Source organism: Sinocyclocheilus anshuiensis, unplaced genomic scaffold (assembly GCF_001515605.1).
Source record: "Sinocyclocheilus anshuiensis isolate Anshui unplaced genomic scaffold, SAMN03320099.WGS_v1.1 scaffold44, whole genome shotgun sequence".
Classification (NCBI taxonomy): Eukaryota; Metazoa; Chordata; class Actinopteri; order Cypriniformes; family Cyprinidae; genus Sinocyclocheilus; species Sinocyclocheilus anshuiensis.
Genome location: NW_015555746.1, coordinates 2,218,956 through 2,246,039, shown reverse-complemented (window position 1 = coordinate 2,246,039; position 27,084 = coordinate 2,218,956). Strand labels below are relative to the sequence as shown.

At 36.9% G+C, this 27,084-nt stretch overlaps 2 protein-coding genes across 2 annotated transcripts in view; one reads left to right on the top strand and one right to left on the bottom strand.

The window, feature by feature from the left end:
* Positions 1-972: 972 nt before the first annotated feature.
* Positions 973-25,843, bottom strand: LOC107673539 (gamma-aminobutyric acid receptor subunit alpha-5-like). Its single transcript, XM_016467159.1, has 10 exons — positions 25,578-25,843; positions 25,241-25,365; positions 23,911-23,978; positions 23,285-23,505; positions 17,487-17,569; positions 10,723-10,866; positions 7,817-7,962; positions 7,033-7,042; positions 4,539-4,750; positions 973-1,856 (listed from the first exon to the last, which is right to left on the bottom strand). Exons 1-10 carry the CDS (start codon positions 25,688-25,690, stop codon positions 1,563-1,565), a joined length of 1,416 nt encoding a protein of 471 aa, XP_016322645.1. The 5' UTR covers positions 25,691-25,843; the 3' UTR covers positions 973-1,562.
* The window catches only part of LOC107673538 (gamma-aminobutyric acid receptor subunit beta-3), a 76,843-nt gene continuing 66,179 nt past the window's right edge, over positions 16,421-27,084 (top strand). Inside the window, exon 1 of the mRNA XM_016467158.1 lies at positions 16,421-16,428. The gene's annotated coding sequence lies outside the window, so the exon portion shown is untranslated. The remainder of the gene's footprint in view (positions 16,429-27,084) is intronic.

Genomic DNA, 27,084 nt, shown 5'->3' with positions numbered 1-27,084 from the left:
GAGGAGCTTAATGGCTCTCATAGTTGACCTCTTAATGAGCTACACATCATCCGTGGGGACACTTAGTTCTTTGTGCCGTCTCACTTTCATTTAACAAGTTCAGAATAGAATGATTACAGGATAAAACCTGAATCTTTTAGAGTCGCACTTTCGCACTAACAAGATCATTGTTCACTCCTCCATTTCATTCCCCAAATAAGCAGCCATGCGTTTCGGTTGAAGGCCAGAGATGGCAATATAGTGTGACATTTCGGTTTCAACAAGATCCATTTTAACAAGCTTGACAACAGCAGGTTGCTCCTTTCTGCTCTATACCTGACCTTTCGCCCTCTTTTAGAATCTGAAAAATGTATGAATTATTCAACGTAAATGTTTCTTTCATTTTGTTTTCAGACCTTTTTACCTGATCATTTCACATTAGTCTACATGGTAGCGCACAGAAAATATCACTAGGTGTCAACATTTATGGCTTTTGCTGACTCGTTCCAGCCTCAAAGCCTAATGACCAATTTACAACACAAAGACAAGTAAGAAAACGGCTGTCGTGTAAACAGCATGAAAAGCTAAGTCAAAAACTACTGACTGTAAAGAAATGCCACATTCTGTCAAAGCCTACACTATTTCACAATACAATCTGCATTTTCGCCATCATTCATGTCGCTTTGGCTGCACATTAGAGTAGTGTATCAAAACCATTTTCAGCTCTTCCTCACTAACGTTAAGCCGCATCTACGTTAAAAGCAAAGCATACACAAGCTATGTACAAATGATTCAAAAGTCTTAGCTGCAACCCGACCTTGTTCACCTTGCAGGATATCTTGGTCTAAAGTGTGAAAAGCTGCCTAAGGTGCACAATTCTATTTAGCTACTTCAAAAAAGCTTAGAAAAAATGACAAACGAAAGTAAAATCAGTAATTTCGGGACATACCAGAGCACTTGTATGAAGTAATCCCCCTGAAGGCAACATTTTTAGCTTAGCTAAAAACTTAGCATAGCATCTGTCTGCCTTATACCATTGATGCTAAAGCTATTAAACAAAGAAGAAAAGCCTCAAGTCCATTAATACAAAGCAAGGGTTTCATTATAAGCAATTACCCATTGCAACATAGTAGAAAATGGTTTTTGCATAGCATTTGGCCTTGCTGTACTTATTTTCATAAATCTTTTTTTTATACTGTGATAAATGTTGATGCCAAATGCGTTCATTTTTGTTCACGTCCCTTGGAAACTTCATGACTGAAATGGTAGCCTGTGAGGCGCTCAATTCATTGAAAGATGATTGCGATAACCAGTGGAAACCAGGGAAATAAATATAAAGTAGGAAGTCAAGGCAGATATGGCAATTATATTCCCATAGAGCTTTGAATTGATCATGCAATTTATGATATCAGGAGGAAACTTCAACAGGAGCACTCCTCTTATAGATTAGCGAAGTGAGAGGTGCAGTAAATAAGTACTCGGCATCGTTTTTTGCAGGGTCAGCTTGTCATTGAATACTGAAGTGGAGAAGAAAAAGAGGTTGTGCATGGAATGTCGCGGTGGTGTCGGGGATTTTGTGTGGGCTAAACGGCTCCTTTAATAACCGGTTCCCTGTTGAGGTATGTGGCCCAGTAGACCAAGTTGAATGTCCCAAAGAGGACCGGGAACACAATCCGGGACATCTTGTCAATTTTGCTGACGCTGTTGTAGGTCTTTTTGGGGTCCATTGCAGGCTTGGTCTCGGCGCTTTTCAACTGGACAGTGGTGCTGTTGGAGATGGTTGAGATAGCAGCATCCTTCGTGATGTTGGAGGTGAAGTTAACTCCAGACGAACAGGCATTGTTGGGCTTTTTGGAGAGTGCTAGTGGGTCTTTTTTCTGTGGTTGAGAAAGGTGAAGACATTGTTATAGTCAGGAGATTTTAAACAAGGTTGTCAATGTAAGAACAAAGCTGCCAACTATCTGCTCAGAGAAATCCCAGATAATTAACCAGTTTGAAGGTCGTAACCTTCTAATTAAAGGTGAAATACAATCATGGTTAACAGAGATCTGAGTCTGAACATTAAACAATGGCCTCTGCAGGGCCAGCAGAAGAGATTAATTAATAAGGCTATGTCCACACGAAGCCAGAGCTTTCCCTATCCGATCTTTTTTTTTCCTCATCTCAAGAAATATCTGCGTCCACACGAAACCACAAAACTGACACAAAACGATGTAGTATACATGCCAGACCAGCATGTGTAATTCTGCCACAGAGATACACTAAAAACGGAGAAGAAGACTTGGACTATGCGCATAAACCTTGCGCGCGGTATACAAACGAACATGGAACAATACATTTATTAATCTGTGTTAATGTTAGTTAATAAAAAGACAATCGTTCAGTGTTTGTTCATGTTTTTGTTGCTGTTACGTGACGTAGCGGTGTCTGACTAGGGGCGAGACGTGGGCTGATGACGTCATCGTTTCAGAAAATGTATGGATTCGCTGTCCACACGAAAACGCAAGGGTGGCGTTTTCAGATTTATCCACTCTGGGACCCGGTTTCAAAAAATATTGGTTTCACTCTCCCAAAACGCCAGATCCGTGTGGACGAAATGCCTATACGATACAAAATTTATGCGTATACAGCTAAACGCATCTCCGTGTGGACGGGGCCTAAGGCGACAGTATAATAATGGAGCGGTTGAGACTGCGGTTTAGACAAGAGTGGATTGAACTTGACTCACTCAAGGGTATGTGCAAGTGACTTTGAGGCACTCTTCCAAGTTAAATATCATTTAGTTTATCACAGTTACACACCTTCTTGTTCATCTATTAAAGTTATAATGCTTTCAAGGACATTTCTCAACAATCAGTATTATTACTTTAGATACAAAAGAAAATAAGCAGCAGTTATAACTCTAAAATCCTGCTGTATTGCTTTTATGTTCCAGTACTTTCAGGTGGGCAGAGGTAATCTGTCACCATGCCAGCTTGTGGGGGTGGCGGACAAAAGGTTCTGAGTTGCTTCTAGCCACCTCATTTTTCCACAATTCATCTTTACTTAAAAGAATAGAGCTTTCAGGTCTAAAAGGGGGTGCAAACGCATCATTAAAATAGTCCATACAAGTCTGTGCGCTGTATTACATGTCTTCAGTCATTAGAAAGGAGTGAGAAACACCCAAATTTAAGTCAAGTTCATGTGAGAAGTAGTGATGGGTGATTTGCAAATGAGTCTTGAACCATTTGATCTGATTCACAATAGCCGGAAAGATCTTATTTGGAGCTGAGTTCCTGAGTTCAACTCACAGATTTTATGATCATTGAAAAGTAAGATTATCATTGAGCAACTCACGTAATTGCTGTAAAGAATTCAGAACACTTTTATGATACATTTTTGAAGATACACACACATATATACACATTTTTATTTGTAACTTTCTACTCATTAAAGAATTCTAAAATATTAGAATTTTTATGTAGAATTAGAATTTCTAAAAGATCATGTGACACTGAAGGCTGGAGTAATGGCTGATGAAAATGCAGCTTTGCATCACAGGAATAAATTACATTTTAAAGTATATTCCAATAGAAATCTTATTTTAAATTATACGAATTTTCACAATATTTCTGTTTTTACTGTATTTTTCTTGGTGAGCAAAAGAGACACCTTTCATAAACATTTTTTTTTTTTAAATGTACCGACCCCAAACTTTTGAATAGCAGTGTGTGTGTGTGTGCATATAATATACTCATGCCAATAATGAACAGTATTTTGTATACATCAATTCCTGCTCTTTCTTAAAGAAGGGCCCCACATCAGGGGTTCGGGGTTTTAGAAAGACGCCGCCGCAGGAGAGGAGGAATAAGTTGGTGTTTGATAAAAAAAAAGTGAGGGTGACATTTAAGAAAGCTGTGCTGGAGGTCCAAATCTGACCTTCAGAGGTCTGACTGCAGAGCCTTTACTAACAAACTCAGCACAGTGACATGTACACTGACCGCTCTTTGAATTCTGTTTGTCCACTGCGAATGAAAAATTACCACCTGGGTGAAAATAGATCTTGCATAAGGAGAAACCTGGCATTTGCATGTACATCAAACAAGCAGCTCTCAGAAATCTCAATGAAGTGTCAGGTCTGAAGGGCATTCTGGGTAAAGGCTAAATATCCATCCTGTAGAATTTCCAAATGTGACATCCATCAGCAGCTAACACAAATACAGCTCATCTAATAAAGCAGTTGACATTTGAGTTAGTGTCACCATCTGAAATGTTGTGACTGAGCACTCTCAAGCTGTTCGGGTGTCTCAAAACAATTAGAAAAAGCATATTATATAACGGCTGCAATATAACAAAGAGTGAAAAATTTAAGGGGGTCTGAATACTTTCCGTACCCACTGTATATCGTGATATCAATTTTGGCCATATCGTCCAGCCCTAACCTTAATGTATTATAACCTTTGCGTCAAACAGAACTGAACTGTCATGTTATGCAACTGCACTCAACAAAGACTCTTTCTGAGGTTTTCTGAGAGTTGAACACCATATATGCACAAACGCGTGAAAACATACTATCTTACTTTAGGCTGCTGAGCCTCCAAGGCCTTCTTTCCATCCCAAGCCCAGCTGCGTTTGGTGAAGTAGTTGACTGTGGCAAACTCAATAAGCGCAGAGAACACAAAGGCATAGCAAACAGCGATGAACCAATCCATTGCAGTGGCATATGCTACTTTGGGCAGAGAGTTGCGGGCGCTGATGCTGAGGGTGGTCATGGTCAACACTGTGGTCACACCTGTGGAGGACCAAACACATAGATTTAGGATATTATAAAATAAGGGCTCTCTAAAGCTGGTCAAAAATTTGGAATGATTCAGATTTTTTAATAATAAAGTCTCTTGTGCTCACCAAGGCTGCATTTATTTGATAAAAAATACAGCAAATACAGTAATATTGTGAAATATTATTACAATTTAAAATAACTTTATATTTTAACCTATTCAGCTGAATTTTCAGCAGCAATTCATCTAGTCAATACTTTCATTCAGCATGAACACATTTAAATGATCACAAGTGACAGTAGACATTTATAATGTTACAAAAGTGTTCTATTTCTAATAAATGCTGTTCTTTTGAACTTTCTATTGATCAAAGAATCCTGATAAAAATGTATAATGGTTTCCACAAACATATTAAGCAGCAAAAACAAACAAAGCAAAAGCACAAATAAAAAAATAACAATTAAGCACCAAATCAGCATATTAGAATGATTTCTGAAGGATCATGTGACACTGAAAACTGAAGTAATAGCTACTGAAAATTCGGCTTTGCCATCAAAGGAATAAATTACTTTTTAAAATATATTAAAATTAAACAGTTATTGTAAATTATAATATTCTAAAATATTGTTGTCACATTATTTTTGATCAAATAAATGCAGCCTCGGTGAGCGTAAGATACTTCTTTCAGAAACATTAAAATATCATAAATATTCCAAATAATATATCCAAACTTTTGACAGGTAGTGTAAATGAAAACTAATAGACATTACAGTCTAAATCCTTAAAGTTTGTATCTTTGTAAAACACCATAAATCAAACAACATGCTTAATTAACAAAATACATTTCTTTAAAAAATATAAGAGTTACACCATAATTTCTTCTTCAAAATAAACAGGCATATAACGCTTATAATATAATATGATTTATGTGCCGAAAACAATCACAGTAATCTATCAAAAAATTTCCAGTAGAAGCAGAATCATTTTGTGAATGCCGCTACCAGTGAGCAGGGAAATTCTGTCTTTCATCCAACATAATTCTTTTAATATTTAAAATACTGTGCATTAATAAAATATTGCTTCATGAATCATAAACTCATCTTAACACCAAAACAAAGCATACCAGCTGGGAATACTGACATTAAGATCATTTCAATCCCAAAAATGCAGTCTATTTCTATCAAAGCAAAAAACTGTATAGAAGGTAGCAATGAAGGGTCAAACACAGCAGCACTGCAGATCAGATATAAATGTTTTTTTTTTTTATATCTAACATGCCCTTAGAATGACAGTATCATTATAATTCTTTATGCAAAGCATCTGAGAATAGTTCTCGATAAGTGTCTGAGGAGCGGAGGTGTGCTGTCCCTGTCAGAGGGAGATCTGCAGATTGCCCCAGGCAGCGGTCACAGAGACTTTTAGACATAAATAGCTATGGTACTACAGTCCCTCAGGCATACTGCTCCGGGATTTATCAGCCTCGGGCTATGCAAATAAAACACTGTCACATGAGCGATATCAGCGAGTGGGTCTTTGAGCCTCTGTTCATGGATATTTGTATATTTATGCGTGTGAGAAAGCATTATGTTTTGATGTATCCTTTGTTGGCCAGTCATAGAGATGTTGTTTGCGTGGGCACATATTCCTTGTGGACTGTCTGCTCGCTTTGCTGATTATTGCCAAGATACAATGCAAGACCCCAGAATTGAATAGGAACGGCGGTGTGAATTCATCCGAGTGGATTAGCTCTTCATTCCTTCTGATTGCATCAGTCAATTCTGATTTCCATTTTGATGAGAATTATCGATGTACAAAGCAAAACATTAAGTGATAGAACGAAAGGATCAACAGATAAGAATCCATACATGCTAGGTGAGTGAAAACGGAATATAATTATAAAAAAAATCCTCTACATTCAAACAGAACTGGAGGAGTAAATGCCTGATGCTGATAAGTTTTTAAAGGTGCAAGCAGTTTTTTTGTCTAATAAATCTGTAATAACTGGAAAATGCTATTACCATTAGCATGATGTAGTTTTGGCATCAACCAGTAGGGGCTAATAGAGCCATGCTAAACAGTGTTGTTAATCCTAACTAAAACTATTGAAATAGTTTTTGTTAAATGTAGAGATGCACGATACTGGATTTTTGCAGATATCCGATATGCCGATATTTTTCAACTTATTTTGGCCTAGAGCCAATGCCGATATATTTCCTTTTGTTTGGAATCAACACCAAGAGATTATAAAAATTATAATGTTATATAATGTTATTAAATTAAATGTTATAGTTTTGACCAAAAACTTGCTTGTTAGAACTAAATAAACAATAAAGTTATTTTTATAATGAAAGTAAATGGAAAGCTTTGAAAATAACTATTGAAAAAAAATTAATCACTGCCCTTTTTTAACCGTAACATTTCGCCATATATAAAATAAAATAAAACATTTGATAAAAGACTTTAATTAAAAAAAAACTTAAATGAGAATTAGAAATGTTCCCTTGCCAACTAACTGAAAGTTGTAGTACTAAAATTACAAAAACTGAAACTAAAACAAAATTACAGCTATAAATTTGAAAAAAATAAATAAAGTCAAAATGAAAACTGAGAATATAAAAATAATAATTAAAAGTAATAATACATATTATAAAATTATATAAATAAAACGAAGTTACTAAAAAATATAGTTTAAGAAATCTATAATAACTCAAGAAATCTATTAGCATTAGCATTTTCTTAACTTTTCAAGTAAATCACCTGAGTTATACTATACAGCTAATATTGGATTTCTCAATAAAGAAAGAAGCTGTGTCCAGATGGTGTAGTTACAACATTAACCAGCAGGGGATAACAGGGCCTTGCTACAACTAAATTTATTAAAAATTGTTTTTGAAATGAAATATGTATTAGACAGAATCATTGAAATAATAAGGTTACTAAAATTAAAACGTAAAAAAAATTAACAAAATAAACATTCATGGCAGCATTCACGATGGGGTACCCCGTTCATGTAGAACTATTTGTATTTTGTATACTGTTTTGTAGAACAGCTATGTGTGTGTGTGTGTGTGTGTGTGGACCGTCCTGGCAGGGACAGATTCACGGTTGAGCCAGAATGAGACTTGGGACAGAATGACAGTCATGAAACAGGGCATGTAGGTCTGAATCACAAAGTAACCGATCTTCCTCTTCAGGTAGAAATGGGCCATCATGACTGTGTATTGACCTGCAGTGAAAGAAAGGATGAGAATAGAAAACAGTGATGGAAAAATAAGTAAGAGAAGAAACAAAGGGACTAAGAGAGGGAGGGATAGAGTGTGATTAAACTCTTGGGGGATAAGTGCAAACCAGCTGAGAGCTTTAAAGAGAAAATGAGAAAGAGAGAGAGGTGGAGAGAAACAAGTCAAGGGAAGACAGAGACATAATAATATGAGGCAAATCAAAACAAATGGGAAGTGATGTAATTATGGAATTTTCTAACAGTGTTGTCAGTATTCTTTCAGAGTAAAGGGAAACACTTTGACTTCCTAGTTTGTGGTCTCATTAGCACCAAATAGTGGACAGTTACCATAATATCTGGCCACAAAGATGATTTGATTTTGTTTTAGTAAAAGAGTAGAACATAAATTATTTTAAATGTATAAAAACGGCATAAATCATCAGAATGGAAGAGATTGAATCATCTAAACAAAAGTCACATTTATGGTGTGTTTAAGAGCTGTCACGCTGTGCACTGGAACATGGTGAGGTAAATCATTAACTGGAATAGAAAAGAGAATACAGAGTGAAAAAACATTATATATCCTGTTAACCAAGCGACGATTGAATTTGAAGCTTTAAAAAAAAAAAAAATCCTTTTGAGCCACACAATCTGATAAACTAGAAAATCCACTGATGACTGCTGCTTTCTCCTGGCAAAATCGGATTTTTGTGTCCCACTAATCCCTTGTCACAATCTGCATCCTGCAGGCTTCTCTCTCTCTCTCTCTCTCTCTCTCTCTCTCTCTCTCTCTCTCACACACACACACACACACACACACACACACACACAAACTCTTCTGTCTCTCGCTCTTTCAATAGTTCCATCCATTCTGTCAGGCCAGGCCATCTGCATTTAGGATATACTCTTTCACGGCTTGCAGAGAGAAAGCGAGGGAACAAAAAAGGGGGTAAAAACAGAGCAATAGCGCAAAATCTAGTCAAGATCAGAGGGGACAGATCAAGTGGATCAGATGAAGAGGATGACAAGCTGTTGAGCCTTGGAAGTCAAGGAAAAGTTTGAACGTCGTGAGGGCCCTGGGGGCAAAGATGTCCTCGTCATGAGGGGCTCGTTGCATCCCCTTCGTCTGGCTCGCCCCTTTATTTCAATGGCCAGGAAGAAAGCACAACTGGCAGTGCCCCATTTCATATATTCCACCTTGGATGTGCCCTGCGGGGTGGGACTCTTCTGAGAGCTACAAACTTGCGACTGTGGTGGATTTTACTTTTAAGCTTTTGGAGTGTTTATGGAGAACTCCCATTCATAGCAGAGAACAACGCTGCCATGCTGGTCAACTGGTGAGTGGTCTGATTTTTTTTTACACTCAAAGAAAAATAACACAGTGTTGAACGTTAATAGGAATGGATGAGCACCTGAGGGGGGTCAGCTTCTAAATCAATTTGAAACAGTTGGGAAGGGTAGGTGCTATTTTCTGGATGGGAGTTCTTATTAATAAAAGGTGACAGGTTATCTGGATGTCTTTACAGTGCGGGCCAAGTGATTGAATGTTGACATTTCCACTGGAGATAATTTTACCCTCTGTTTGGCAGACTCTAGAAGGTATTTTTTCCCTTTCTTTTTTTCTTTCTTTCTTTTCCACTGGGTTTGAGCTAATGACCCTGCGCTCATGAGATGAAGTCCTGGGGGATCTATTTTTAGCTTTGTAAAGAGGTTTGCACCTCAGATTAGCGGCAGTAATGACCAGCTGACCTTTGTCCTTCAAGTCAGCCAGGGCAAAAATCAGAAGACAGGGGAAGACAGGTTATAAAGTCCTGCCAGAAAGGAACACCGTGGCCTCAGAGCTAGTTTCTAAAAGTGTTTCTGGCCACCTGATGACAGCTGGCAAACTTTGATGTGTAAATCAATGGCAGTGAGAAAGAGAGATGGCTCAGCAGGATTTAAAACATGACGTGGTCGGCGTAGTTGATAGTGTCTGCCTAGCTCATGATCAGAGCACGATAATGTCTTATTGAATATGAGTGTACGCCAGCTCAGCACGGTTATCCATATATGTACATCCATAAAGGCGGAACAAGGGGAAGCCCCCAACCCCACCCCCCACACATGATTACAAAGCTAGAGGCAGAAATTATATGAGTGTATTACCAGTCATCTTTACATAACCGAATTAGGCAGATGCTGCCTAGGCCCCCTTCTCCCCCTCGCTCGTCTCCCATGTGTCTCTTGCCAGATTGAGCCAATGGTGGCTGACCGACGTCACATGGTAAAAGCACAACTGATGGGGAAGCACAAGGATTAACCCTCCAGACCCAATGGCTCAGAATAAGTGTTGTTTTCTCCCCTCCCTCTCTCTCATCTTCATCTCTTCCTGCACTCTCGCTGGTCCTAGAGACAGCTGGCCGTGAGTGGGAGGTGTACTGAAATCCTCATCACTCATTTGCCATCCAGCTTGATTTGAAAAAGCTATAATCACAGAAGGGCTATCACTTTATGAGAGACGACGTCATACAGTGTAGGAAAATGAAACTGAAATGGTGTGATGCAACACATCCTGTTCCAGGAAATAATGCATTAGATGTAACAGGTTAGAAGGCCAGATGAACTGTGATAGAAAATATATGATATATTAGCAAGAATGGGCATTGCGTTACTACAAAACGTTTTGGAGCATGGTCCTAACTGTAAAGCTGAATCACAGATCTTACACCAAATGACTGACTGACTGACATTGCAATGAATGGGATTAGGTCAGAGAAAGTTATTTACCTCTGCTTGAGCTGATATCTTCCGTACCGACAGTGTGGCCGATCAGATGGTATTGGTTAAGACGTGACCCTTCCTCTGCCACTACCACAGACATGCCAGGGCCTTTAGTCCACTTATACACCACTTCTGAGATAGGGTAGGCATCTGGAAAAACACACAGTAGTTTATACTTATTATGCAATGATAACAGTTATTAACCAGACACTGCGAGTACCTGGAAGATTAGTTCAAATTAAATGTAATCTGTTTAGTCCCGTCTTTGAATAAGGTTGCATAAGTGTTACCCACTCTTGATTGTACAGTCATTGTCAGTTGATTGCATTGCAATTTGCATGCAAGTAACTTTCATTTCTCAGATTTAGGAGGTACAGTGTCTACACCTGTCAATCATGGGGAAATATCAGCTTCCTTTATCAACAGGGAGCATGTTTTTCTGACTCTGCCAAGTGTAGAGCTGGGTAATCAATTTAATCATCTGCACCTGTGTTGAAAAATAGGATCAGACCATGAGGCTTAAAAAATTAGATTTTCATAGACACCTGCACCTCAGTTGAAGACTAGAGGAATACTTAAATAAAATGACGTCTTTGCACATGTTAAAAAAATGTGTAGCCTTTGTTAGCTGTCCTGCAAAAAAGCTAGAGATCTAAAAAAAAAAAAAAAAAAAAAATTTTTTTTATTGTATGTATTTTCATGTACAGACTGTAATCAACTCACATTCAACACAACGTGAAACTACATTTTCAGTAGATGCTAGTTTCCCATAAAATAGCTGCAGCTTTACAGAAAGTTTATTAACACTCCATTTTTCCCTTTCACCCCCTCCCACCATTGTGACATTCAATCTTGAAGCAAAACATTAATCCTGCCACTCTCATGCCGGCTGTCTCCATCACAATTAAGATTGACTTCGACCATCTAGACTGAGGGATTATTCTGCCAACAATCTACACACACAGACGCAGTCAGTCTCACCACCCCCACTCCTCTACTCTTCCCCTGACTAGGAAAATCAAACTTGCTATTGATGTTGCTACAAATCTTCTGACTTCTGAAGTCATAACTAACATACTCGTAACCAGATGCTCCTCTGAATCATTAAAAGCACTGAAGCACTGAAACACAGTTCAGTTATGGTGAAAGCTCTCATCCTGGGGTTGTGTACCCCTACAGATAATGTTGTGCTTTCACCAAAAACTGTGCCAGATTTCCTTGGATGGTTGCAGAAAAGGCTTTTGCATGTTGAAATACTGTAATAATATAATGTATTATGTAAGGCATCATAGGCAAGTAGCTTCTAGGCCATTCTCATAGACACTTCTCAGAATGGACAGTCCACTTGAGGACAAGCCCACACATTACCTGTTAAGACTCTATAGGGTACCAGCCAAATAAGATTGTAAAGCTAATACTGATTGTTGGGACAGATAGCATACGTAGTTAGTTCAAAATGCTGGCAAGTCCTGTAATTTTCTATTTTTAACTACAGCATTTTATACAACACTTTGTTATGCAACACTTTTGGGACAAATGTACTGTATGTTTACAGTTCTAAAACAGTGTGTTTTATTCATGAAACATGCACAGAATTCTTTAATATTTATACATTTTGTGCATTCAAATAAACAGGTAGATTGTCAGACTCTGTTCCATGTTTTGTCTGTGTCTTGCTCCCCAGGTGTTCCTTTCCCATGTTTAATTTGTCCCAGGTGTTCCCCATGATGGTTCATTGATCCCAGGTGTGTCTCGTCATCCCCTCCTCGTGTGTATTTAAAGTGTTCCCTGTCCCTAGTTCTCTGTCCGCTGTGAACGTCTTCCTGTGTTCGTCTCCCTTGGTTCATGCAAATAAAGTCCTGTCAACATATTCGCCAGCGTCTCCTCGTCCCTCGTGTGTGTGCAACGTGACATAGATTTACACACCAATGGGTTTAAATACAATTTACACAAAAATGCTGTGTGTTCCATGAATCAGGCCACATTTTTTATAGAAAGTATTTAATGTCTCTAAATGTTTAATTGCGAAACTTGTTTTTTTTTTTTTTTTTTTTTTTTTTTTATTTAAAAAATAAAGTTATTTATTTTATTTTGCATGGGGCTATAGTGTTATTTCCTATATTTTGGTAAGCACTGAAAAGTCAAGTATCTCTAAGCTGATATCATGTTTGTATTCTGTGTTATCTCCCTTTCTTACGCACAAGAACAGAGCACATTACTGCTGTCATCATTATTGTGGATTTATGGCATAAACCTTTACTGACTGTGTGACATATCAGACTTTTTTGAGAAACCTGAAGAAAACCTGAAACTTTTTTTTTTTTATTTTTTTTTTTTAAGGGTTAGATACCAGTTCTCCTAGGATAGTGTTTGAAGCTCAGTGCAAGTTAAGGAGCCAACAACTAAAACTAATGAGTGTGAAGACAGTGTTGCTGCTAATTATATATGGTGATTGTAAGTGGATCTAATTGGATTGAATTTAGTGGACATCAGATGATCCAAATAAGCTCTGAACTCATTTAAGTTCAAATGTAATACTATACACTTTGTCAAGCCTACTATGGATTGAATTAAGGAGGAGACTGAAGTTGTATATAGTGGTAGTGATGATAGAAATCATGGTATAATAATGGGTCAGAAAATATAGATTTTTGTGTTTATATTATACCCAGAGCACTGTGGGATGTTATTCTTACTTTTTTGACATACTGTAGTCTGTAGACATTAAGGAAACAGCATCTGATAAACCAAAGGAAGTGACAAGGTCTAGCTTACAGAGGACGAAATATTTCTCACAGGTCAAGGGTTGAGACTTGAGGGAAACAAATGTAGCTCTTCATTACGACAGGGTCACCACAGCCCAAAGAGAGAATAGCCTGTAGAATAACCTTCTTACTCACACATGACTGAAACACTTTCCAGTAAAATGAAATCGTTCAGTCTGGATTGACTTGACAGAATGTGTGCGTGCATATACAAGTTTGGCTAGGAGAGGAGCAACTTTTGGGAAATGTCCTCACAAATAGAGTGAAACATCAAACACCCACAAAGTGGCCCTCACTTGATGAGATGTCCTCATTAATACAGTGAAACCAGCATGTGTGTGCTTATTTGTGGTTAGGAATGTTAGTTTTTTACAGCTTATTTTATTCCAGGTCTAAATCAATCATTTAATGTCAGAGTTTTCATTTTGTTTGTGAATCTCATTTACAATCCACTCTTGTTTTAATGCAGTATTGAATGCCTTTCAGCATTTCAAATCAATGACAATGTGAAGCAAGTTAACGCACTTAAGTAGTTCATTCCCAAAATGTGACAATCTGCAAAAATTACATGAGTAAATTAATTACAATTAAATTATAATAATGATCGTCTTTTGCTGCTAATATAAAATGTTGAATATTCAGAAAAGATAAAAAATGCAGCAAAGATAATTTTCCACTAGCTTGAAGCACTGGCATAGACAATTCCAAAAAACATAAATAAATAAATATAAGAATCTCTTTCTCAAACATTTACTAATAAACAAGATAGAAGCAATATGGCAGCATACGTAATATAAAGTCCATTTATACAAAGAAATAAAAATAAACAACTAAATAACACTCCATCCTTTTCTACAAACACCCACACCTTTCAACCTGTCCCTATAAAGCCTGTCTTTCTTTACACAAATTATGAGGCTTGGCTGCCCTAAGGTGACCCTAATACTCTATATACACCAGCTAGTGACATCTTTAGCCATTAGCTCAGCAGGTTGAGAAGCAAACACAGACAGTATTCTTAAAGCTGCAGGATATGTTTGTGACAGAAAGGCTTGGTTGTTGAAATGCTGTTTTTGTGTGTATGTTTAGACATATTTTGAATGAGTATGCATATTTGTTTAGTGTCCGTCTACTGCCTATCCTTTAAATAGGCCTATACCTGTATCTCATATGGTATATCCTCCACTGCTGACCTATGCTTTATCTTATTTCTCTCTCAAAACTCTCTGGGAAGAGATATATTGGATTAATCGGAACAAAAATATGATTCACCATTGGGGACCTTTACAAGGTTGAATCATCCCGCAGTAATCTTTGGTCTATATAATCTTTTTAGGTGAATCTGCTGGCACGAGAACCTGAAGGCTGTACTGCAGTATGGGAAGCGCTAAATATACACTAGACTGGTACTGACGTCATCAAATAAACCTTAATGGACATGTCAGAAAGTAGATGTCAAAACAAGACATACAGACTGAAGAATATGGAGTGAAAGAAAATAGCGACTTACTATTTTTGTTATTGTTTATGCAGTATATTGCTGAATAATGGCTGTATAAATGACCGTTCATTTAGAAAACCTACAGAGCTTTTCACTCAACAGTCTCTACATCTAAACTAATATAATAATTTCACTGATAACCAAAATATTTCATCTCAATTTATTAATTTGTCAAACCATGTAATAACTGGGTTAATGTACAGTCAGACAGACATATATAGAGTTCAGTGCTCCTAGACACTCCACAGTCTCTCTCTTCTCACATAATAAAATAATTTCAACTCAAAATCAATATTTCATGTCCAGCCATGCAATAAGTGGGATAATGTACTGTACAGTCAGCCAATCTTTACCACAAAATAAACCCTCACAGGGCGATACGAGACCCTAAGTTTCACATCAGGGACTATTCTGTGATAATGACCAGCTGACTTTACATTAATCATGAAATTAGTGCCTTTGTACCTGATTCACTCAGTCTGCTTAGCCGAAGATGTACATTGTGTCTGTTGAGATTAACTATGAGAATGATTGTCTGTCTCTTTCAAGAGCAGAATATTCCTTAACAAAAGGCTCCGCATTAACATAACGCACACATCAGCTTCACAACTTTTGTCGTTTACATGAACGCCGTTGCCTTTCTAAGGCATTTTGGTTGAGATGACGGTTAAAACCAGGCGTCTGTCACTGTTATCCAACCAGCCAAACAAAAGCTGCTAAGTACAGACAGAATTTATATAACCTTTACATAACAGAGCACAATACATCAAGTAAACACATTTGTTGTGCGATTTACAAGTTAAATCACTAATTCTCTGCTGCCTGTATATAGAGTAACTTACACAGCATTAAACAAGTCTGTGAACTCTAAATTTGTAAGTACGTTCCCAAGTATGAGTCCTAATGAAACCTACACTTTCAATTACCACCTGACAATGAATAATTAACACCATTTGTGACATTTAAGATAGCTCAGGGTGTTTTAAATCTTCAGTAGAATGTAAAATTTAAAAACCCAAGAAATGCTGAGAAATTACTAATTAAACAAAATAGCTAAATAATAGAATCCAATAATATTCTGTGCAGGATAGTTCATGTTTATTAACACCGTACTGTTCATTTGTGAAAATCATGCTCAATCTTCATTAAATATTCATAGTGGGTTAAGTAGATCTTCCTTCTATAATAAAAGAGATAATATATGATCAGATCAGTTAAAAAAATTTAATCAAGTAAATGTTGGTTATGCTATTGTCCATAAAGTAGATATAAACAAAACAAGAATTGGTGGGGGGAAAAATTAAGCCTTGTTATTATTGTTATTAAAATATATTTTTTATTTTTTTAGAAAGTGGAGTATCTTAAATTGATGCAGCGTGGCTGGTTTAATATTAGTTTCAAGGATTGTCTGCATACATCAAGTTGGATTCAGGTCAAACCAGGCAGGTTAGTACAATTTTACTTTTAGAGTGATTAGATTTTATACTGTACTTCTAACTACCGGTACATTGATGTTCTAATTTAACAATCCATCCAATCACATTGGGAAGCCTATGAGATTCCCAAAAGCACTGCATCAGACTCATTTTAGGTCACGGGCCAAATTAGATTAAACATCAACTTATGCTGGCCGATTTTTTTTATTTATTTATTAAATCTTGACATACCCATGGAAAGCGTAAGCAGTAAGCACAATGCGTGGTTTTATGCAACTACTGAATGAACTTCAGGTCATGAGGGATTTTACTATGCAGCTATAAAATACAATCAAATATTCAGATATGCACAATCATGAAACATCAGTGGCACCCCTCCTAAGCACTGTCTGTCATGGTTTCTGCTGTATCCCAACCCAAAGGCTCTCCATGTACAGCCCTATCCTGTAATACCCTGAACATCAAAGAAAGCTGAGCCCATCTCAGGTCATTCCTGGCTTCTTAGCACCAAAAAGCCTTTCTTTTGTGTGCGGGCAGTGCGTACGTGAGCATGGGAGGGATGGCAGGACACCTTCCTACTAATCCAGTCCTCAAATCACCTTTCTTTCTGCTAGCACCAGGTGATAATCTTAATCCTGCTCTTGGACAGGATGCCACATGATAATCAGACTAAATTGGACTCAGTATGTGTTCAGATATACCTTAAACACCAGTCCGTCAAGCTGACTAAAATAGGTCAAGTTAGTATAAATTTACTCAATATTTTGGTAAAAAGTACACAAATGTATTGAGAACAAATGCAGAGAGAAATGAAGATGAAGATTTTCTACTTGCATCTTGTTCATTTAAATGTGAGATACTATTCATATGCATTTACTGAATAAGATGGATGTAATCTTGCATTTTGAGTAGTGACTATATTTCATCAGAGGGATTATTTTATGATTTCTTGGAATCTGCTATTTTAAAATAATTTTATAATGGCAATGAAGTATACATTATAATGGGTTTTTTTGGGCAGTGGCAAAGGAATTTTTATTCATTCAGAATAAAACATTATGGACTTACAGCTGCCAAATTTGAGTGGGCAGGCATGAGTATCCATAGGGAAATCCTCCAACTGCATGGGACACTCCGCTGATATGGTCAATCTGCAGAGAGAAAAATTAAAATTAAAATATTATTAAATCTTGATCAGCACATCTGAGTATGTTTTAACGATCAGTTTTTAGTATAAACATGTCTTCAGGCATCATCAGCTTAGTGACAATCATCACTGGAACAGTGAGTAGCTGATTGTAACTAATTCAATCAGTGTTCAATGTCTTATTGAAAATCCCCTTAATGTAGCTATGGGCTTGAATAACTTGTGTATATTAATAGGAAGACTGAGCTAGCGTGTTGAGTGCTCTTAGATGTATTTATAGAACAAGGGTGCCCTCATGTAGGAATGCTGCCAAATCGGTGAAGTAAAGTGTTAGCCGCTGATCGACCACGCCCGTTTTGGATTACTCTTCTGTCTTGCCCTTAATATACCTGTTTGCCATTGTCTGACTCATGCCTGTTTCATGACCACCCCCTTTAATAAAGCCTTGCAGATGGATCCGCACGTCTCACGTCTCGTTCGCACGTGAGATACAGATATACACATAAATGCATGCATACACACACACACACACACACACACACACACACACACGCATGCACGTACTCACCAGCATTACAAACACGTGCATAAAAACACCATTTCCTATTCAATATTCAGTTTTCACTCATGTTTGATTCCAATGCATTTTTAAACACTCAAGCTGCATAAAATAGGATTTCAAAAATCTATTTTGAACTGACATCGCCACCTATTGGAATATTTGAGGACTACAAGCAAAAAAAAAAAAATTACACTGTGCCATGTCACTACCCCCAAGCAAATAAATAAATAAATAAATAAAAAATAAACACAAATTTTATATGTGTTATAATTTATTTAAAATACATTTATTTTATACTAAGTATACTTCAAAACCATTAACATATTTGTTGACCTTATCTAAGACTTATTGATATAAAATTATAATTCAACTTTATTTGGAGTATTTCTTTATTGCACAATGCACATTTCTTAATGTTTAACAATCCACTATTAATAAGGATTGTATGATCTCTGTATAATATCAGTCTTTAAATGCTATATATTTAAAAATGTACCTGAAGTATACTTGCAATAGTTCCACTTTAGCACAATCAAATATACTTCAGTGTATCTTTAGTTGGACTTCAGCACTACTTCCACACAAGTAGTGCATTAAGTACAAAATGAGTTGTTCCAACTTACCAGACTTTAAGTATACCCGTTACAATTACAGGGTATTTTTATTAAGCACGTAAATATGTAAATGTATTTGTAATATACTTAGCATTAAATAAATGTATTTCAAATACATTTTAGTATTTTTTTCACCAGGGACTATATTCAGTTCTACCACACTAGTGAAGACTGATTCAATTTCAACTAAATTTTTGTTGAAATTTAAGTTATTACATTTTATAAACTAGAACTACATAACATTATGTTATTATATATTGTTTATTATATTGTTGCTTTTCAGCCCTTTTTTTTTTCCTCGTGGGGTTCTCGGAAGAGGAAGTCAACACAGTGATCTCATAGTGTTTTTATGACTTTCCAAAAGAGGGGGAAAAAAATATTGAGACGTTTGTCAAAAGAGAGAAAGATGTCAAATTCGCTGTCATATATATATATATAGAAAGAATTTCGTACACTGTATAAATAAGTCTTTATACGTAAAAACATATTGTTGCCTTTATGTTAAAAGTTCAAACTTATAACTTTAAAACCCCCTGATGTAGACAACACTGCGGAGGCTCTGCGGTGGCTGAATCTGCTATCCTGTAGCCCCCTCTAGTGGACCAGTTTTGAAACACAGCTTTTTAATTCTATAACCATATGATTTTCTGAAAAGATCTGAGGCTAAACACATTAAATGTGATGGAGATGAACATCAATTCATTCTATCTGAGTGAGTGCCACTGAATTTGATTGCTGGATGTTATATAGTATATAAGTGATCTAACATGACATTAGAAATATGAAATGGAAGTAGAATCACACTATTATTGTCCCTCTGTTGAACAGCCAAAAGGATTCGGGCACTTCCTGTTACAACGAAGTACGTCCATTAGATTTACAATGCCAGGTTGCATAAAGTCTATTTAAATCAATGTTCAAAGTCTGCTGCTAAACCAAAAGTCATCAGCAAAGCCATTTAGAAAAGCAAATATATGAGATCAAGGCTGATCATACTAGCATTACCATAATGGCTACAGGATGGCCGCCATATTATGCCACCCTCTAGCCATTACGCCTTTCCCTCAACATCCCGGCTGGAGCCTATTCAATGATTTGGTGTAAGCAATGCAATAAGACGTCAGCGTTGACCCTCAGCTGACAGTGTAATGAAGGGTTTGATATTGCCATGCTACTAGAACTGCTTAAAACCTCCATCATCAGCATCTGAGTATGAGACCGGGGTTGAAGGGCCAATGGTTGTATCTCTGACTGAAAATCCTGCGAGAATGTAATTAATGGGGCGGGACACGTGAGACGCTGTTCCTTCACTTAATCAGTGCAGGGCCTTCATCTCTTGACAGCTCCATGATGAATTGCTGTATTGGAAAAATGAAGGACTGTCCTCTAAACTCAACCTCCACTCGACCAGCTCACACAACTTTATCAAAACCAGCCATATGGGAGGCGAAGGGCTCGCTATGTACTTACTGAACACAGGTAGCGCTGAGGTCAGCATTGCTGGATGTGGAGACGAAATGATGTGGCACTGGGGCCTTGACAAATCATGAGCACTCAGAGCTTTATCCTGACTGTGAGCTTTATTTGGTCTGTGATAGCCCATTAAAGCTCATAAATTATTATTTTCTGTTCTTCCTTTGGCTGTCTTACAAATTTCACATGAATGTTCTGTAGAAGAAGTCTGTTTCTCTAAATAACAGTGGCTGATTCTGTGCCAGCACTATAGTAATATACAAACCTAAGCTGCAATTATAAATAATGCATACTTAAAATACTACTTTTTTACCGTTTCTTTACACATTAAAGAGATAATATAGTAATAGACTGTGCTTTTTACTATTAGAAGTGTCTACCTTTCAGATTGTATATGAAGAGTTTACTAAAACAGATATAAAAAAGATATCAAAACAGATAACTCCGTTTATATTTATTTTCATAAATCATGTTTTTGATTGTGTTATCATGTTTTAATTGTGTTAGTTAGCTGTATTTTTAGTTATTATTATTTAATCAAAACAACCCAACTGCAGTTTGATTTATATTAATTGGAATACAGGATAAAAAAAAAAACATGAGTTTTGAACATTTTTAAAAAAGTTATACATTTTTGAAAATGAACTCTTTATATACAGTGTATGCATGTGTCATTGCAATTTATAGAAATTATTGTACATAACAACATACAACAATCTACAGGGCTTTGTATTAATTTGCACATTAACAGTCAAGTAGCAGTTTAAAAATCATGGAGAATCAGATGTCTGTTCATTACTGATTAATTACAGTTCATTACTATTTTAAGCAGTTATGTTATGTGGATAGCAAAGTCGTTTGCACCTTGCTTTTTTGTCACTTAATATTTTATTTTGTTGTGTCAATCTATTATATATATATATATATATATATATATATATATATATACTAAGCAGTTATGTATACACACAAAAATCTAAACAGATATTCAGTATTAAGGGGATCAAAGGTAAAATTTTAACAACAATCGCTCATTAAAAAATTCACATTGGTTGACCATTAATTTGAATATTGAGGAGGATGTGTCCCTCTCAGTGTCTAAGTTGTTTATGACTCCGTTTAAATTTTTTTTTTTACTTTATATTTGTGATTTTTACAATGTATGTTTTCCTACTGCACCATTTCTCTCAACATCGAGCTCAAGCTAAGAAGTTATTTTAAAAACATGGCAGATCCTTCAGAAGATTTGACAGTTTCTAGAACATCTCCCTTTTGTTCGGTCTCATAACCTCTTTTTTTTACTCTAATAAAAGCCTGTAGACTGCATTCCACTTTTAGAATGTGGGTGGTGAAACTGTTTTGCCCTGCTTTTTCATGGCAGCTAAGGTGCTCCTTTCCATCTCAGCAGGAAAAATAAAAAAACCTTACTGCTTATCACTTGTCCGGAAACAATGTGCACATTAGTGAGTGGTAAAAGGCCCTTTTAATGGTTCGCACTGTTAGGAAATGCAACACTGGGCAGAGTTTATTGTAGGCAAGCTACAATAGCTCCACCATTGATTTCTAAATGACATGCTCCAAGTCATTTCCTCACAGAGTCATTAATGTTTGATTGATGATCTCGTTCAATCTACAATCTAAAAAAGCAGCTCTATCTAAGGCTTTAGCAATTGAATAATTTTGTAATATGCATTTGGTCTTACAATATACAACACAGACAATAAAAAAACAGGGACGCTCCGCAAATGAGAAAGGAATGCGTTTCATGTAAATGAAATTATCCGTGTTCTATGACTTTTTCATTTATTTTATATTGCTTTAGCCCCACTACATGAAATCTATTTGTTACCTCTATGGAAAACTCGCCAAATCCCACTTTGCATTTAAATTTGAGTTAATAAAAACTAATAACTCATTATATAATGGATCATCATATCTGTAACCCGGGGGGGAATAAAAACAACAAATACATAACCACCACAATCTAAACACTTTATGATTGTGCTCCTCAAAATTCAGCACTTTCTCAAGCAGATTCTACTACAGAGAGGATTTAGTATTGATGCCATTTTAGAACAACAATAGCAGCTTTTATACAGCACTAACACAGCAGTGTTCAGTGCTTGGCAGTAGATTGTTGCTGATGATAGCATGGCGAGCAGAAACTGTTTGTGTGTGATTGTAAGTGTGTGCATGCATGTTCTCTCCCTCTGCCCTGATACTGCGAGTAATGGAGCAGACCGTCTGTGAAGAACAACTCAACAACAGGGGCATAAAACATGCAGCCACACGCCCTTTTCCGCTTTCTCCTTTTCCTTTGTTTCTATCTCTTGCTTTGTCTCACCCCCTCTTGCTTTTTCTCTGGAACACCCTTAGGTTGGAACACCCTTGGATGACTGGTTCAGGGCACAAAGAGAAACCAAAATAAACTAGATGCAGTAGGTACATTTTCTGAATAAATGAATGCGTGGAGTGTCAACAAAATTGGAATTTGCCTCTGGAACCTCAGTACACTGCTCAAAGTAAAAAAAAAAAAATTTGAACTTGAAAACTAGGTAAAATTATCTAGGCGGATAAAATATATATTTTTTTTTAAGTGCAAAAATGACATTAGTCTTGATTAGATTAGTCTTGGTAGCATCAGCAATAATTGACTTAAAGTTACAAAATAATCAGATAGATAGATAGATAGATAGATATTTTTAAACGAGGCTAATAGAATTTTGTATTTCATTTATATATTTAATCAAATATAGATGTGAATAGACAGCATCGGAAAATGTATAGAGAGAAATCTTAGCTTTAGCAGGGGCAAACTGAACATTCCCACTGAGATTGTACGATGTGGAAAATGAGATGCTGAGTTCAGCAGGAGCCGAGTTCATGTGTGCTTAACACATCTGTCACAAGGCAGAGGGTTCAACAGTGCAAAACAGGGGTGAGGAGGGCATAAATGAGATGAAGGTCAAATGTGTAACTGTACTACCCATAACTACTCAAATCCATTCATGCACACAGCAGTTCACATGTTGTGAAATGACAAGGCGTCCGTTATAGCTTAAACTGGTACCTCATGGTGTACAGCAATGTCCCATCATCCTTCAGTCTCAGAAGCTTGTTGGGCGTTGTCATGTTGTGAGCAATGGATTTTTTGCCATTAAGGAAAAAGGTGTCTGGTGTCCAGATATTACTGGCCAGCAGGTTATTCAGAGGTAGCATCTCCATCGGCCCCTTGAAACACAAACGTTCATCCTTCCAGCTTTGACGGAAAAACACATCAATGGTGTATTCCTGTTGAAAGAAAAACGTTAGTGTCATTAGTGTGTACCTGAAGGCAGGGTCATCGTGAGGGACCCCAGGTCCTGTGATGAGGAGGAGGGGCCCACTGAGGCCTCCCCATACACTTTTTCTCCAGTGGCCCATCAATACAGCAACGACCTTGCCTGAAGGCAGAATCAAATGTGTCGCATGACTGAATATAAAAATAAACAATAGTATCATTCATCAGATCGTACTGTGACCTGCCTAAGATATTGCATGCAGAATATAAGGGAATGTTGCAGAGGTGAAGTAATGTCACAGATGGAGGCAGGATTTAATGAAGGCGGTCTTGATGAAGAGACATCTCAGGTGGGAATTTGTAGAGGTCAATGAATGGTGGTTGTTCATGAAGAAAGATATGGTTGAAATACTTACCATCTCAGTATCTGACACTGGTCCAAAGCTGGTCACAAAGATGTTGGTTTTTATTTCTGTCACTTTCTCTGTAAAAGCAAAAACAAATTGCGATTTTTTTTTAGATCAAGTTCAATTTTGGTCATTGCATACATAGTTAGATAAATACATAAACACATAGATATAGTTATTATAGTGAACTAAAACTATAACTGAAACTAAAATTAAAACCATTAAAAAAAATTTACATTACTTATAATAAAATAAACAATAACTGAAATAAAATATAATACAAAAAAACATTATTTCAACTAGTTGCCAAGGTAACATTTTTCATTTTAATTTAGTTTAACTTTATATACTAAAATAACTAAAACTGAAATAAAAGTAAATATATATTGTGTAAATATAATATATATATATATATATATATATATATATATATATATATACAGAATGTCCACTGAAGTATGCTTTGATTCAGCCATATTATTTAGTTGCATTAATTTTAATATATATATATTGTGTATATATAATATATATATATATATATATATATATATATATATATATACAGAATGTCCACTGAAGTATGCTTTGATTCAGCCATATTATTTAGTTGCATTAATTTTTTAAATGAAAAGCAATTAATTTCATCCGCCTGATTGCACTTTCCTTCTCAAGGCACTAAATCAAGTTCAATGCCATCATTTGTCAATTGACATCACGTTGCTGCTGCTACAGTTATGAGACGTGCTCCCTTGAACTCTCTCACGTGGAAACAGAGCAGCCTGTGTTTATTCTCTTTCTCTGCCATGCGTTCAACCTCTGAGAACAATGAACCTGCACCTTTGAAAAAGAACGATAGCTTTCTCAAGGTCAGCAGCCACATTCATATCCCTCTCTCACCCTCTCTCTCTCTACCTCTGTCTCAGGCAAAAACACTGTAATTGAGAGTGCCGGGAAATAGTGTCCGTTTGATTTTCACAGAGGACCAGGCAATTTCAGCGATCACTTCTGCTCGGTGCAAACATCTGCTGTATAAAAACACAGATTTTTTTCCTTTTCTATGTACTTTTCCTTCCAGTTAGTGGATTGAATAGAAGCAGCATCTCTCTCTTTTTTTAATGAAAGTCCTTCATGCTGCTGTCACGATGGAATGTGCAGGCGTTCTCTCTGTTTTTCAAAAACCATCCTCCTTTATCTAAACACATCTTTTCAGAATAACTCCCGGAGGTCAATGCCAGACATAAATGCCATTAATATACAAAGAAAAAACACTTTTCACTAAAGCACGATTTTGCTACAGATCAGATCATTTAGAGATGGAAATAGTATCTAGGCAGTTTACCTCCAAGCCCAGGTCGCAGTCTGTTATCGTAGCCATCCAGCAATCCATCCAGGATTCGTGTGAAAACTGTGATGTTATCATTGAGCTCTGACTCTTTAGGAATCCCTGTAGTAGTCTGGGAAAGGCTGATTCACAAGACCACAAAGATAATTAATAACTACAAGTACTAACTCTCATCCTCCTTTCAAACATGACCACAGTGATATAGTGGTCTGGAAATTTGAATCAATATGAATTAATTATAGACATATGATATTTAACATTAATTGACTCCTGCAATGAACTAAAAAAAAAAAGAAAAAGAAAAAGAAAGTTAAACGTTAAACGTGCAATCTACCTCAGATGGCAGGTGAAAGTCATGAACAAAACACCGACCCACAGACTTCTCATTTTAGCGCTGCAATGTGGTCCATATCCCATACCTGCAAAAGTCCAGGATAGGGAGTTCATTCCAGCACTATGATAATCTGACCATTCTTCAGGGAAACTGAATTATGCACACTTTAATTTAAAAAGAAAATTAACAGGGAAAGACAAAGTTTTGTGGTGCTTACAAAAAGCATAAAATAGGATGATCAGTAAACAAAAAAACTAACAAAAAAAAATCATCAAAGCAATTAAGCAAAAGTGTTAACCAAATACTTTTTCATTATTATTATTATTGATGCAATTACAATGCTGTCTTTATTTTAATTATAATGTTATTTAATTATTTGCTAATTAAAGTAATTATTTCGTTTTACGCAATTCCAATGTCAAGAATCCGTTGTCTGTTTTGTGCATGTCCCCTGAATGCCAGTTTACAACATTTCCTTCAACGTGAAAAGCTGTAGGAGCGCTGAGTTTGCAGCAGCTGTAATTCATAGTTTTAACAGCCTCTGGCGTATAAACTTGTCGAACATTTATAGCGAGTCCTTCAAAGCAGAGTTGAGCAGAGATAGTGTACAGTAAAAGCATCGTATCTCACCTTAAATTCCTGAATGGTGCAGTGGATCCACGTTGAACAACTGCAATGAATTCCTTTTGAAGCAGTGAGCAAAATCCCGCAACGTTCAGCTTACAGCAGTAGTGTGATGCGTTGTTCTTCAGATATATCCAGTCTTAACCATACAGGCTCATTGTGCCGTACTCTCTTACGATTCAGTGACTGAAGAACCGCTGCAGAGCATCCCTTCCTTTCTTCCGCATCCCAAAGACCTCTTCATCACTCCTAAATCCAATTGAACGACAGTAATCAGACAGCACAACAACCCTTAAAACAAGTCTTTGTTTTCTCTCTCCCCCTATTCCCCCTCCAGTCAACACATCCCCTTTAACAGACCATTACTTTTCCCCCCTTCTTCCCTCTGAGGTAGCCTAGTGTACGACATCTCAACGCTCATCTGCGCAACCGTTCAGGCGTTACAGAGGGTTCTCCGTTTACCGGGTCGCCGGATTGGATCTCCCCACTCTATAGCCCAACTGTCACTCTAGTGGCATTTGTTCATGTTTGGGACCAAAGTAATAGGACGTCACCTCTGCGAGCGCTGCATAATTACCCCCCGAGGGAAATTTGAGCGGCCGTTGGGGTTTGCAACTTATCTTGTTTGAGTTTATTTGGTGAAAAGCGCGATTACCCCGGCGCCGGCGCCGGCGTGCGTTACGAGCGGGGAAGCTAGAAAATGAGCGGATTTCCCAACAATTCAGCTTACTAGGCATTTTGTGCGCGAGCCTTTACCCCTAGGCACCCCCACCCCGCGCCAGGCTGGCTTCCTCTACACGCGAACTATTATATCTCCACTGGGGATATTTATGGTTTAAAAGTATCAGTTTTAGCCTACTCAATTAAAACGGGTTGTAAATTA

Excerpts from the sequence above, each read along its gene's own strand:
- LOC107673539 (XM_016467159.1), bottom strand. The coding sequence starts at position 25,690 with ATGAACTCCCTATCCTGGACTTTTGCAGGTATGGGATATGGACCACAT. Across the intron at positions 23,979-25,240 it reads ACTGCGACCTGGGCTTGGAG|AGAAAGTGACAGAAATAAAA; the intron begins GTAAACTGCCTA and ends TTGCTTTTACAG. Across the intron at positions 10,867-17,486 it reads CCCACTCAAATTTGGCAGCT|ATGCCTACCCTATCTCAGAA; the intron begins GTAAGTCCATAA and ends GTGTTTTTCCAG.